The 13,788-nt window shown below is 37.8% G+C and overlaps 1 protein-coding gene across 2 annotated transcripts in view; it reads left to right on the forward strand.

Annotated features, from left to right (window-relative positions):
• Nucleotides 1-13,788, forward strand: part of TGFBR1 (transforming growth factor beta receptor 1) — a 48,879-nt gene that overhangs the window by 18,933 nt on the left and 16,158 nt on the right. The window contains exons 2-3 of one of the 2 annotated variants that reach the window (XM_055350044.2): nt 5,149-5,394; nt 8,788-9,030. In XM_055350044.2, coding sequence (XP_055206019.1) covers nt 5,149-5,394; nt 8,788-9,030 — 489 coding nt within the window. The remainder of the gene's footprint in view (nt 1-5,148; nt 5,395-8,787; nt 9,031-13,788) is intronic. The other variant, XM_031014730.3, reaches the window with a different exon arrangement.

The raw sequence follows: 13,788 nt of genomic DNA on the forward strand, positions 1-13,788 counted from the left end.
AATTGCCTAGATGATAGTCAAAGTTTCATGTGGTTCTGTTAGTCTGGGATTCTACAGTGGAATTTTGTCACTACTTTTGGGAAGAAGTTTACCTTTGGTGGCCTACGAATAAAAACCACATTGGCACAATGCCATTTATCATATGGGATAATTCTTTGTGTTTATATAATCATTTATGTTCGTTTCCAAATGTGTTAATAAAGTACAGTATCTCATTTGATTAGCTCAGTCAGATGATGAAATAGGTCAGAGAGGTATTATGTTTATTTTCCTGATGAAATAAAACATGGTGGTTAGCATCTTGAACAATTTAAATTTGATCATCTTACTTGGTATGCCAGCCACTAAGGATGAAATCCTGCCACTGAGAAAGAAAACCCAGTCAGGAAAGCTTTCTCACCCTTATCTATCTAACAAATTGTACATATTCTCCAAGTTCTGACTTGAGTGCTGGTGAAGCTTTTCTTGATAATCTCTTCTACCGCAGCAGAGTAGAAACACTTTGATCATTCTCCTCAGGACTCAGGATTTTAATCATCTGTTTAATGCCTTTCCCTTCCACCCTAGTGAACTACGGAAGTGCAAATACCTTTTCTTACTCATCTCTGCACCTCATAGCCCACACTGTACCTGGCATATAGAGATGCTTAGTAAATAATTGCAGAATTAAATGAAAGAGTCAAGGTGATGTGTTGCAGAGTGAGGAGAACTTGGGCTTTGGGCTGGCAGAAGGAGGTGTCATCGTTTACATTTTTTAGATTGAAATTTTGCCATGTATATGCATTTAAAAATTTAAAACCTAGTTGAATAAAAGGTGGGGGCGGGCGGGGGGGCAGTATCCAGGGGCCAAATCTATCTATTAATAAAATAAATTTGAATTTTTAAAAAAAATGGCAATTAAAACTCATGTTCATGGAAAAAATTAAGTTCTTGTTTTAGTTTTTCCCTAAACGATCTTGCCGTATCACATAACAGCAGTCTTGTAGTCAATCAAGACTGACTTCAAGTGGTGAAATGGAATTTTTTAATTCCCTGAAGAGAGAAATCTTTACCTAGTTAAGTTTTGTGTTATCTTGATGTTTTTATTTGTCTGGTGACCTCTTCTGATTGAAAGAGTAGTTAAGAAAAACCCTTTAGCACTGACTTTTTCAAATTTACCGTAATGTAATGACCTCTTTGAAAGGAGAAGTACAGAGTGTATTTTTCATAATGTTACTTAAATTCTGTAGACATGAAACTAGATATAAAACCCTTATGTTCTTGGCTCATACACCACTATAAACCAAATCTGCAAATTAAATACAAAGACAACTACAAAAAAAACAAAATTCAAATGAATACAATTATTCCATGTGACAGATGATGTTTAGGTTTTGCAGTAGAAAAAAATAGCTTTAGGTCTAATTCCATTTTAAATGTGTTTCTGTATTTTAACTTCAGTGATAATAAAAGCTGTGAGTAGTGCCTCTTCTTATCAGTAATGTTATGCAGGAGGGCATTAATGACTTCAAGGCCTTGTTGGTAAGTTCAGGATGAGACATCATACCTAACCAAAACACTTGACAGCAAGCATTCCTCAAATGCAGGCTTATAAGTTTTACTGAGATGTCATCCATTTTGTTCATTGGAAGATAAGGTTAATATCTTGACATTATTGAAATCTTCATTAAATGATTTTCTAAACCAGTTATTGCTGGAAATGAGAATGGAAAAACATTGCATACCTACGATTATATTTACTGCTAACAAATGTTTGCAAATTGTACTACACATGTAGGACCCATATAGCACTTGCATATAACAAAGCACATATATGGTATTGGCTGTTAGGCTACTGGCTTTTGAATATACATGCCATGCCTGTATTGCCATATGGTCGATTCAAATTCCCTTTATTTTTTACTCTTTCTTTTACAATGACCATGAAACTTATGCTGTGTGTAGTGTGCCACAAGGACATTTGGCCTGAAGGGGATCTTCACACAGCTGAAGAAGCAGCAGTGAAAGCCTAGTGCCAGTGTTGAGACAGTGGCTACTCATGATCTTGAATGTTTATCCTTGTTTTTAGATTATCTTTGAAGTGAAAATATGTTCTCAAACCTTGTACCCAACTTATACATCCTTTTTTTCTCCCAGCATATTTGGGAGACATTGTTTTAGCAAATATTTTTCTGATCACTATCTAAGGAGCCAGGATTCAGAGATGTGAAAAACAAAACAAGCTTGGCCCTTCCTAAGGCAATGAAAGACACTTTAACAGCAAGCTGTAAATAGATTGATTTGCGCTGTTCTAAAGGTATGCAAAGAGCACTATGGAACATATTGAAAGGAGCTACCAATTATTGTGAAGGTAAGGGCGAGGTTTAGAGCACATAATGGCAAAGATCCTGTTGAAACAGGGTCTTAAAGGATGAGTCAGATAAGAAGATAGGTTTAAACTAGACAGAGAGATGGTATATGTAAAGACCAAGGTCATGGAAGACATTATTATTATTATGGTGAGAGGTGTGTGGCCCTAGATAGCATTTGCCATGTGAGAAGTAAATTGGAACCCCAAACTAAAAGTCTTGTTAGGCTAGGTGTTTAGCCCTTATCTCATCAGCATAGGGGAGCCATGGTGATCTGAGAACTGGGAGAGTATTCAGGGTGATATTTTTTATGTATAGCAGTTACCACATTGTATTACAGTGTTCTCCTTCACTTGTCATTGGAGCTCTTCAAGTGCTGTGACCATTAGTTATTAATCTTTGTGTACTAAGCTTTTGGTAGAGTAACTGATAAAAGTAATGCTTAGAAAACATGGGTTGAATGACTAATCATGAGTAAAGAGGATTTAGGAGAGAATTATGACAATGTCCTTCGGTGGTAGTTTTAATGCTTTGTGGGTCACAGACTCCATTGTGATTGACTTTGAAAGCTTTTCCTTGAAAATGTAAATACATATAACATTTGGCTTATAGTTTTATGGGATTCATGTACCTCTGAAGCCAGTCCATGAATTCCTGGTTCAGAATTCCTCCTTAGGAAATCATACCCAGACAGCCATCACCATCACACCTTGTCATGAATAATTACTGTCTCTTTTAGCAGTCTTTATTACGATTGTGTCTCTTTCTTGTCATTTCCTTGAGTTTCTTTCATACTTAGGAAGCAAATAACTGACCTGTCTATGAGTAAAGAAAGCGTTTTTAATAATGATTAAGGTAAAACTTTACTGGTCTGTAAAGATAATAGACAAGTATGTGAATTAAGCCAGCAACCAAGAAACAGCTACTCGAGGGAGAACCTGACATTCCTGAATTTGAGTTGAGCAAGTGAGTTGGGAGTCTGCAGGGCCATCCTCAGACTTGGTTTGCTAGAAGGACTCACAGGACTCAGAAAAGCTGTTACAGTCATGGTTATAGTGTATTACAGCAAAACCATACAGTTAACATCAGCAAAAGGAAAAGGCACCCGGGGTGAAGTCTAGGAGAAATCAGACACAAGTTTCCAGGTGTCCCATTCCAGTGGCATAGCATAGATGGCCTTAATTCTCTCAACAACAATGTGTGACAGCATGCACGAAGTTGTCAACCAGGGAAGTTTGCTTGAGCCTTGGTGTCCAGGGTTTTTACTGTTGGTCAGTCACTTAGGCTTGCAGCACCTGCATGACAGGCTTTAGCCCCTCAGACTTCTCCTACCTGGCCCCCCAGCAGTAATAGGTGTTCACTGTAAATCACATTGTTAGAATAAGCTGTCTGACAAAATTGGTACCATGCGACCCAAGGCCTCAGGCATACAGAAATATTCTTATCAGGGAGAATATTCCAAAGGTTCAGAGCTCATCTACCAGGAGCCAGCCAAGGCCAGTTTTGAAGACAAGTCTTTCTTGGGAATATGCAGGGTTTGAGCAACTCAGTCCTGCTGAGTTAACCCTTTCTTGTACAGCAAGTTAGCTCTTCAGGGAGTTAGCTCTGTCTATCCTGCCCCTGTCTGCCTAGCCACTCCTTTTCTAGATAGAGTGGACCTTGCTGCTCACATCATAGATGGCCATTCCATGTACCTAGACTCCTTTTTATTCCTTTGCCAACAAGTAATTGGAATGTTTGGATTTAAGAACATGTCTGTGCTTTGCAATTTCATGTGACCATGGTGAAATTATGCACACATTCTATCACTGTGATTCAACAAGTATTTTTTGAATGCTGCTGTGCATGAGGCATGGTGTTAGATGGCAGATTGACAGAAATGACTAATACAGGTATCTGGCCTCAAGGAGTTTACAGTTTCATAGGAGAAAGAAAAACAAAACTAGCAATTCTGGTAAGCAGTGTGTGTTTTGGAGAGCACTTAACTTCATCAGAGAGCATGGTTGAAGGTGTATCTGTGTGTATGAGAAGGTGTTGGTGATAATTAGAAGGCTTCCCTAAAGAGGTCACTCCTGGGGTTGAGCCATAAAGATCAAGTAGACACAAGTGGGCATGAAGCTAGTGTTTTGCTGCCAGTCATTTCTGTAGTTAGGTTGCCTATGTGGTTGGAGCTTGTATGTATTGTTACGGGTGTAGTCTGCTTGGCTTCCCTAAGAGAATGCCCCAGTCCTGGCCAGAATATACATGTCTTTTTTAGGGTTTGCACCAAGGGGAATAGAGAGTGTCTGACTCAGTACAAATCTGTTTCCGTTACTCCATTATCCAGAAAGCCACTGAAATGGCATTAGCCCACGGTTAATGGGTGGTAGTGTTTTCACACGTTGCTTCTCAAAGGAGGAGTATGTGAATGTTTAGTTTGGGCCTGGTTAAAAAAAAAAAAAAAGTATAACCATTACAAATTTAAATGTACTTTGTTTCTAATGGGAAGGCAAATGCTTGCCTTGCTTTGATGAAATTGAACATAACAAAATTTTTCTATACTTGGAAGCAAAAAACTTCAGGAAAAAACCTGGGTCCAAGTGTTACTACATTTCCTTTGGCTTCCACGTGTATGTGGTTCTTAATATAATTTGAAACTTCTAAGAGCAACAAATAGTTGTTTTTTTGCTTCTAAGAGCAACAAACAGTGCATAGAAATTGTGTGATAATAGGATCAAGAATGTATTATTAGAGTGAATATTGGATAATTTCAAACTGTTAACCTTGAGATTTTTTTCTAAGAATCTTTCTCTTTTTCCAGCGTTACAGTGTTTCTGCCACCTCTGTACAAAAGACAATTTTACTTGTGTGACAGATGGGCTCTGCTTTGTCTCTGTCACAGAGACCACAGACAAAGTTATACACAACAGCATGTGTATAGCTGAAATTGACTTAATTCCTCGAGATAGGCCGTTTGTATGTGCACCCTCTTCAAAAACTGGATCTGTGACTACAACATATTGCTGCAATCAGGACCATTGCAATAAAATAGAACTTCCAACTACTGGTAAGTTGTATAAAATTTTTTTCCTAGATACTACAAGAAAAACTCTTCATACTCTGTGATTTTAGAACTGGAAGGGATCATAGAAATTGTCTAATCCAGCTCATTCCGTTTAGAGGCAAGAAGTGACTTGTCCATTGTTACAGACTTATAAGAGTAACCAAGATCCTGCCTCCTGGGTATGTGTTGTTTAACAAGGTGGTTCCAGGGTGGACTTACTCTGAGGTCTGTTATACCTGAAAGGGTAGATAAAAGCAAACTCTGACAAAGCCCACAACAACATCTTCAGATTGTCTCTACTTTGTTCTCAGAGTGAATTTCTTCTTCCTTGTATAATCCTCCTATCTTTTAAAGCAATCACAGTCTTTTAATGAGTGGGGATTCAGAGCAGCACTAAACAGTCTAGATGTTTTCATTTTGTAATTTCAGCTTGTTTTATGATCTTTTTGCATAAATTAATTATACATGATTTCTAGATTTTTGGTCCTTCACCTGTAGTTTACATTTAAAATTTCCTGGGGCTGGGTGCGGTGGCTCATGCCTGTAATCCCAGCACTTTGGAAGGCCTGAGGTGGGCAGATCACTTGAGGCCAGAAGTTCAAGACCAGCCTGGCCAACATGGCAAAACCCTATCTCTACTAAAATAACAAAAATTAGCTGGGCATGGTGGCAAATGCTTGTAATCCCACCTACTTGGGTGGCTGAGGCACAACAGTCTTTGAACCTGGGAGGCAGAGGTTGCAGTGAGCCAAGATTGTGCCACTGCACTCCAGCCTGGGTGACAGAATGAGGCTCTGTCTAAAAAAAAAAGATAATAAATAAATAAATAAAATTTCCTGGCAGAACCAGCAGTTTGAAGGCTTCATAAACTTTTTAATTTTAAGCTTCCAGTTTAATATGGAAGTCTGAGCACATGTATTTAACTCTTACCTCTTTCCCCAGATCTCAAAGGAATATAAAAATGAGGGCAACATGTATTAATGCTAGTGGGATTAATGGTAGAATGCCACCCACATGCCAGCACTTGTGAGGAACTTCTGCAATTTATAGTACAGATGACACCAGACTAGTTAAGAATTGACTAGCCATATAAGAAAGGTTAGTCATCGAAAAGTCCAACCAATAACTTAGACAAGGGATTGGGGGGTGAGGTTAGGGTATGGGGGAAAACTCTCAGTTCGCTTTTAGGAAGCACCTGGCTTCAGTGCTCAGAGGAGCAGACACAGTTGCTCACTTTCCACTCAAAGTTGGTCCAGGCCTTGTGCTAATTAAAGGAGGAAGCACTGCTGTAGCGCAGAAGGAAAAGGCCAGTCCTCCACCTGTTCAGCATGATAATGCAGCTCCCCTGTGGTAAGGGTTGGTCAGACTACAATATCTTTGTGACTGATGAAAGCATCTGCAGTTATAATGTGGCAAAGAAAAGGATAATTCCAGAATTTCCCATTTCCATCATTTGAGCTTGAAATATCTAAATAGATATTTACAAAACCTTGTGAAGAAGTCACCTTATTTCTCATGTTTCTAATGAACATATATAAACTTCTCATTTCCAGCTCTAGGATAAGCAAACAGCAAAAAATTACCAATGAAAAGTTAGGATTTCAAAAGAAGTAGTCTGAACTAGATAGATTAGATGTCATCCTATGAAATAGATTTACCACATGATAGGGAAGAACTTTCAAACAGTCCAGGGTCTATTTTCAGTTATTCACTATGAAATGAGAACATTTCACAGTTGTTAAAGGTTGCTTTCAGAAGAAAAGCCCAACTGATGAATGTTTTTAAAAATGCACTATTGAGAGCGAACAACAGACTGGATGCCATAATTTTATAGTCAAGTTTGGGACAAGTTTAAGAAACTGTGTTACAATTCAGAGAAAAGACAGTTGGTGAGCATATTAAGAGATATAGGGAACAGATTTAGATGATCCAATATGCTTATCGGAATTCCAGAAAAAGGCATGAGATCAGAAAGAAGACAGAATGCCAGGCAAAATTAATGAAAAAATATTAATCCAAACACACATAATAAAAAGTATCAATTTCAAGAACAAAAGAATTATATAAGCATTTAACACACATAAACATTGGTTACCTGTAAAAGGTGAAAAAAAAAAAGGTTCAGATTTTCTGCTTAAATATCAAAGGGCAAATGGAACATTTTTACGGTCACCTAAAATTCTTGAAATAGGCCAAGATTTTTCATATACAAAGGCAACAGCCTTCTTGCCACCATTAAGTTCAGTGTACAAGGACGCATGGACTCTTCCTGAAAGAAATTACTAGAAATAGGATTCTGTATGATAAGAGATTAATCTACTGAAGATCTTAAGAATGGGAAAGATGTGATATGAAAGAAATGGTGGTAAGCAGTAAACCAGTAAGACTCAGGATGAATGTCAAAATAATTGTAATTTTCTGAAACAACCAGAAAATCTTAATTATTAATAGAAGTTACAAGAAAATGATCTGGACTTAAAAGTCCAGGAGGTTAAGATAGTATAAAAAGTATATATATGCAAACTCTGTTAAAAAAAAAAAAAAAAGTAAAAGATATGTTCTGCCTTTAAAAAATTGGTGGAGCTATTGGCCGGGCATGGCTCATGCCTGTAATCCCAGCACTTTGGGAAGCCAAGGTAGGTGGATCACTTGAGGTTAGGAGTTCGAGACCAGCCTGAGCAACATGGTGAAACCCCGTCTCTCTTAAGATACAAAAATTAGCCAGGTGTGGTGGCACATGCCTGTAATCCCAGCTACTTGGGAGGCTCAGGCAGGAGAATTGCTTGAACCCGGGAGGCAGAGGTTGCAGTGAGCCAACATCGTACCACTGTACTCCAGCCTGGGCAACAAGAGTGAAAATCCGTCTCAAAAAAAAAAAAAAAAAATTGGTGGAGAGATATATACTGAAATGTGAGTTGTTTGGAAGTGATGAAGATGTATGTGTTTTTTTTTTCGTTTGTTTTGATATTTTGTTGTTTTTTTTTTTTTGTTTTTCTTGCTGTGAGCATGTACTGGCCTTGGAACAAGAAGACAAGCTAAACATTAAAAAAAATATGATTTTTAAGGAGATGTTAATAGGTATTGTTACAGGTTATTGGTATTAGTGACCTGATGTGATAAGTGGGGAAGGTCCTATGATATTGGCGGCAGCTGGCCTTGTAATGATGGCTGAAGAATACAGGAGTAAGTGGGTGCTGACAGAGCTGTGTGCATAAAAGGAGGCCTAGTGGGAGAAGACTGATTCACTTGTTCTGGGTTTGAGCCCTATAAACTGCTGTAATGAGGCTCTTTGGCTAAGTGGTGGCAGTGGCCAGCTGCAGGAATTGTATAGGATTAGGAAAATGGGGGTTGCCACCTACAGTGTTTTTGTTGTTGTTGATGTTTATTTCACTCGAGGCCCTTTTTCAGTAAAGTCATCACCTGGCCTTGGTCCTGTGGAACTGGCAGCTGTCATTGCTGGACCAGTGTGCTTCGTCTGCATCTCACTCATGTTGATGGTCTATATCTGCCACAACCGCACTGTCATTCACCATCGAGTGCCAAATGAAGAGGACCCTTCATTAGATCGCCCTTTTATTTCAGAGGGTACTACGTTGAAAGACTTAATTTATGATATGACAACGTCAGGTTCTGGCTCAGGTAACGTAATTGTTTCTCCTTTTTCCTAAGACGTCTTTTTAAAATTAAGCAATACTTATTTTATTAGTTTTCTAATAAGCCAACTTGCTAGAATGTGAGATAGTATAAATAACATTGCAGGTTTGAACCTAATAAAAATCTTTTAAGCTTGATGTATATATGACTGTGGCTGGTTTAAAATAGATTGGAACTTAACTTTAACTGTTAAAGCAAATCAGTAAGTCAGCTCCATGGTGGTATAAATTTCAAAGCGTTCTCACTTGTATAATCTAATTTGCTTTTCATCACTGTGAGGTAGAAAGGATAAGAACAATTATTCTCATATAGATGAAGCTGAAGGTCAAAGATATTCACATGATCTGCAGCTAACCCATTCTATTCAGGATTGTTTAGCAGCTTGATGTTTATATTTGAAAACAGGCATGACAGAAATGTATTCAGAATTGTGAAGGTTATTTGCTTTTTAAACATTATATGAAATTGTCTTTCATATAGGCCTGGTTTTTTTAAATTAAACTAATGAACTCTTATGTCATTTTCTCACTTGAGAAAAATGTCTAACCACCTTCTTATTTAATGTAGTTTTGGCCCCTAATGAGGTTTTCTTTTCTCAGTTCTATTTGTTGATATTTGTGGCATCAGAAGTAGATGAGCTAATTGTCAGAGTCATCCCAAGGTGGATTTTGGCATAGCAGTGCTTCGTGTTTAAATTGAAAGGGGGTTATCTTTTACTTTTTCTTGCATGTGGTTTGGAAAAATATTAAGAGAGGAACACTCCTATCCCCTGTGTTTTTAGAATTTGACACTTGGCGAAGAATAAATAGATCTAGGTTTCAAGGCAAGCTTTGTCATTGATTGGCTGTATAACCTTGGTTAGAACGTGTTTCCTCTTTGGGCTTGTTTCCTCATCAAAAATATGGAACCCATACTGTTGATAAAAACACTTCAAGTGGTTTGTTAAGACTTTTAAATGAGATGTACTATCCTTTGAAAAGTATGAGTCATCTTCAAATAAGGGCTACATTCATGAATAAAGTGAAAATTTGTAAAGCGTATATAATGAAATTTTCACTAATTTTGGTGAAACCCCATCTCTATTAAAAATACAAAAACATTAGCTGGGCGTAGTGGCATGCGCCTGTAGTCCCAGCTACTCGGGAGGCCGAGACAGGAGAATCACCTGAACCTGGGAGGTGGAGGTTGCAGTTAGCTGAGATCGCACCACTGCACTCCAGCCTGGGAAACAGTGAGACTCCATCTCAAAAAAAAAAAAAAAAAAAAAAAATTTTCGCTAATTTTATAATTGAGTGATATTAAAGAAATATTAAAGCAGAAGTTGTGACTGGGTAAGAATATAATTCTGAAGCATAAAATCACATCTAATGTTGCAGAAAGCTCATATAATGACAAATGTCTATTTATTTTAAGGAAATGAATATATATTGGTATGTATGCATATCCATTCATTTAAGAATGAAGAAACTGATTTTATTACCTGAATTATTCTTCTATAGAATTTGGCCATATGTATTCAATAAGAGAGCTCTCTCCTTGACTACTAGGACACACACAGGCTTGCACTGGAGCTCAGGTCCCAGAAGGCAAGCTTAGGGATTCCTGAAACAGTTGTGCAAGGAAGACAATGAGAGTTTGGACTTAGATGAAGCAGTCTTAGTACTGAAGGTGTGATAGTCTTTAGGCAGGCGTAGTGGACAGAGGTTATTTTAGAGCTTTCCTGGGGCTTCCCATTTATTCTCAGTTCAGATCTTCAAAAAGATTTTGCTCATTCTGGAAGTCATCCTGCTCAAAACTGTGATAATCAAGGACCAGAGTCACAGAAAATCAGGATGGCTACAGACATTTGGAATTAATCCCTCAAACCTGTTCTCTTGTTTCTAAACTTATACTCCGGAAAGACACAGCACTCATGCCACTTGCCACAGTGGAATAAGCCCACCTAACTGATTAAAGGAATTGGTGGGTGGGTGGCAGTTGATTACTGAATAAGAATATCTTCATTAACCTTTTAAGATATAAACATGAAAAACAATGGAATAATTCTGTTTCCATTTTATATATATATATATATATTTCTAGATCCATGAGGGACCATAGCTCTCTGTTCTCTGAAAGCTTCTCTCCCTCCTTTGATGCCTTACCCTGCAAAAACTTGTCTGCATTGCTTGCTAGCTCTGTGGCTTTGGGCAGTTAACCAGTCTCATGCTTGAGTTATTTCATCTTTAAAATGAAAGTGATGGATTCTGTGCACATCATTGGATTGTTGTGAGTTCAAGCAAGACAAAATGTTTGCATGAAAGCACTTGGTAAATTGTAAAGTTATGTCCAAATGACAAGTGTTACTCTTATTGAAAACATACTTGGAGGAAAAATCTAACATACAGTATCAGTTGACCGCATTGTACAAAACTTAGTTTAAGGCCTCCTTTGCCTGTCATAGTTCATTGTGTACTGAATTCCCTCCAAACCTATCCAGGCAGAAGCCGTATTCTGGTGAATAATAGCAGAAAATGCCATCTGTTTCCCTTCTATTCATTATAAATCCTTAATGCCACCTTAGGCATGAGACTAGTGCCTGTGAATAAGTAAACTGTGTGTTTATCATACTCTGTTTTTAGTTCTTTCATTAATTGAGGAAAAGGTATAAGCATTTCACATTCTGAATTCATATGTTTATTACTTAGTACCGTGACCATAATTAAGGAAAGGCCCTGTCTCTACCTCTAAAGACTATGCTTTTAACTTGGGAACTTCAGGGAATACAATGAAGAGCTGGGTTCTGGCAGCTGTACGCCAAGTGTGTGAGTGTGCACATGTGCATATGTGCCAGCTTTTGAAAGTGAGTCTTCTAGGCCAGTGTTTGTTATGGCTTGTGCAGCTTATGAGCTCTTGTAATATATGCTTGTAATATATGCATGTTGTTCGGGTCTTATTTCCTGTTCACTGCATGTTAAGCTGTGGAGTCCCTGTTTCCCTTTTGAAGTTTTCTCTCAAACAGTTCTAAAGGTACAGAAGAGTAGAGCAGAGAATATAGAGATCTAAATTAGGCCTATTCAGTTTTGTCTTTAGAAGAAAATTGTTATTTTTTTTTTTTGGAGACGGAGTTTCACTCTGTTGCTCAGGCTGGAGTGCAGTGGCGGGATCTTAGCTCTCTGCAGCCTTCACCTCCCGGGTTCAAGCAATTCTCCTGCCTCAGCCTCCCGAGTAGCTGGGATTACAGGTGTGCACCACCATGCCCAGCTAATTTTTGTATATTTAGTAGAGACCAGGTTTCACCATGTTGGCCAGGCTGATCTTGAACTCCTGATCTCTAGTGATCCAACCACGTCAGCCTCCTAAAGTGCTGGGATTAGAGGTGTGAGTCACTGTGCCTGGCCAATTGTTAACTTTTTAAAAATGCTCAACTATTCATGTGAAGTAAACCAATATAGATAATACAGTGGATCAAGATTTGCTTTTTAATTTTAATTGACATCTAGAATCCAGTGATAAAGGGGAAGACAAAACCTTTCCTCGTCCTGTTGGCCTTTCTTGACCATACCATTTACACAAGTCCTGAACCTGTCAGGTGTTTTCAGAATTTGTGTTTGTGATTCCTTTTTCTTTTTTATTACTTGTCTTTGCAATTTCCAGATTAGTCTCCTGAAATTAACTCTTAAGTGTACTTTTAAGTCTGTGGTGTGGCCCTCTACAAGGCTTTCATAAAATGTAATAAATTAGTATCTACACTAAACAACATAATTAGAATCGATTATACATAGTGCGAAAGAGCTCTATGATTTAAATAAGGATTTCTGACAGATCTGTTTCTAACTAGCAGCCTCCTTATAAACACAAACAGTTATTTATAGTTATACTGCTAACTACTTTACAGGAGGTGGGGAGGGTAGAGCAAGAGGAAGAAAGGACCCGTTTGAGAAACTTAAGAAGAGCTTCTGATCGCTTTAAAGATTTACCATTTGGATTTGTAAGCATTTCACATCAGGGAACCAAAGAGAGCAGATAATTTCATTTACTGTCATTGGGTTAATTTGATCTAGTAAGCAGCTTTGAGTATAGATTATAAATGACACCAATTTATATGTACATAGATTGTATAAATAAGATATGAGTGAGGAACATGATGTACACTGGCATTTTCTTTGTTAGTGTCAGTGTAATTTAAAATGACACTTACCAGATGGGGGATAGGATATTAAGTGATGGTCTTACATATAGTGCCACTTAAATGTTGCAGGTAAGTTAGTAAACCCTTTTAAATGAAGTAAGTATGGCAATACTTAAAAATACATATTTTGGAGAAAGCCAAGTTCCATTAGTGGAAAAACAGTGCTCCATTACCAAGGTAAGTTACTTAGCCTTGTTCTTCAAGATACTAGTGTTGCCTATGTAGCCAGTTGTTAGCAAGTAAATTGCTTTCCTTGAAATAGTTTCTGTGGTGATTTTTACTGATTTATCAAAAAGCCAGAATTTACTTCTGTGTTTCTGCGTTCACATCCTTTTTTCCTCCCATCAGTGAAACTGTTACGAGATTCATCTTTCTAAAATAAGATTTTAAAATTATCTTGCTTCCAGCTATGGCCCTTTTTCTCAGAAATCTTTAAAGGTTCCTCTTTTACCTAAAGCTCTTCATTGGTTATTTTGAGCTTGGTATTCAGTACTCTTCATCTTCTGGTGACAGCTTACTTTCTCTTTCACTGCTTTGCCACATATATCCTCTCTCTGATTGCCCAAGCTGCT

Source organism: Gorilla gorilla, chromosome 13 (assembly GCF_029281585.2).
Source record: "Gorilla gorilla gorilla isolate KB3781 chromosome 13, NHGRI_mGorGor1-v2.1_pri, whole genome shotgun sequence".
NCBI classification, from domain to species: domain Eukaryota; kingdom Metazoa; phylum Chordata; class Mammalia; order Primates; family Hominidae; genus Gorilla; species Gorilla gorilla.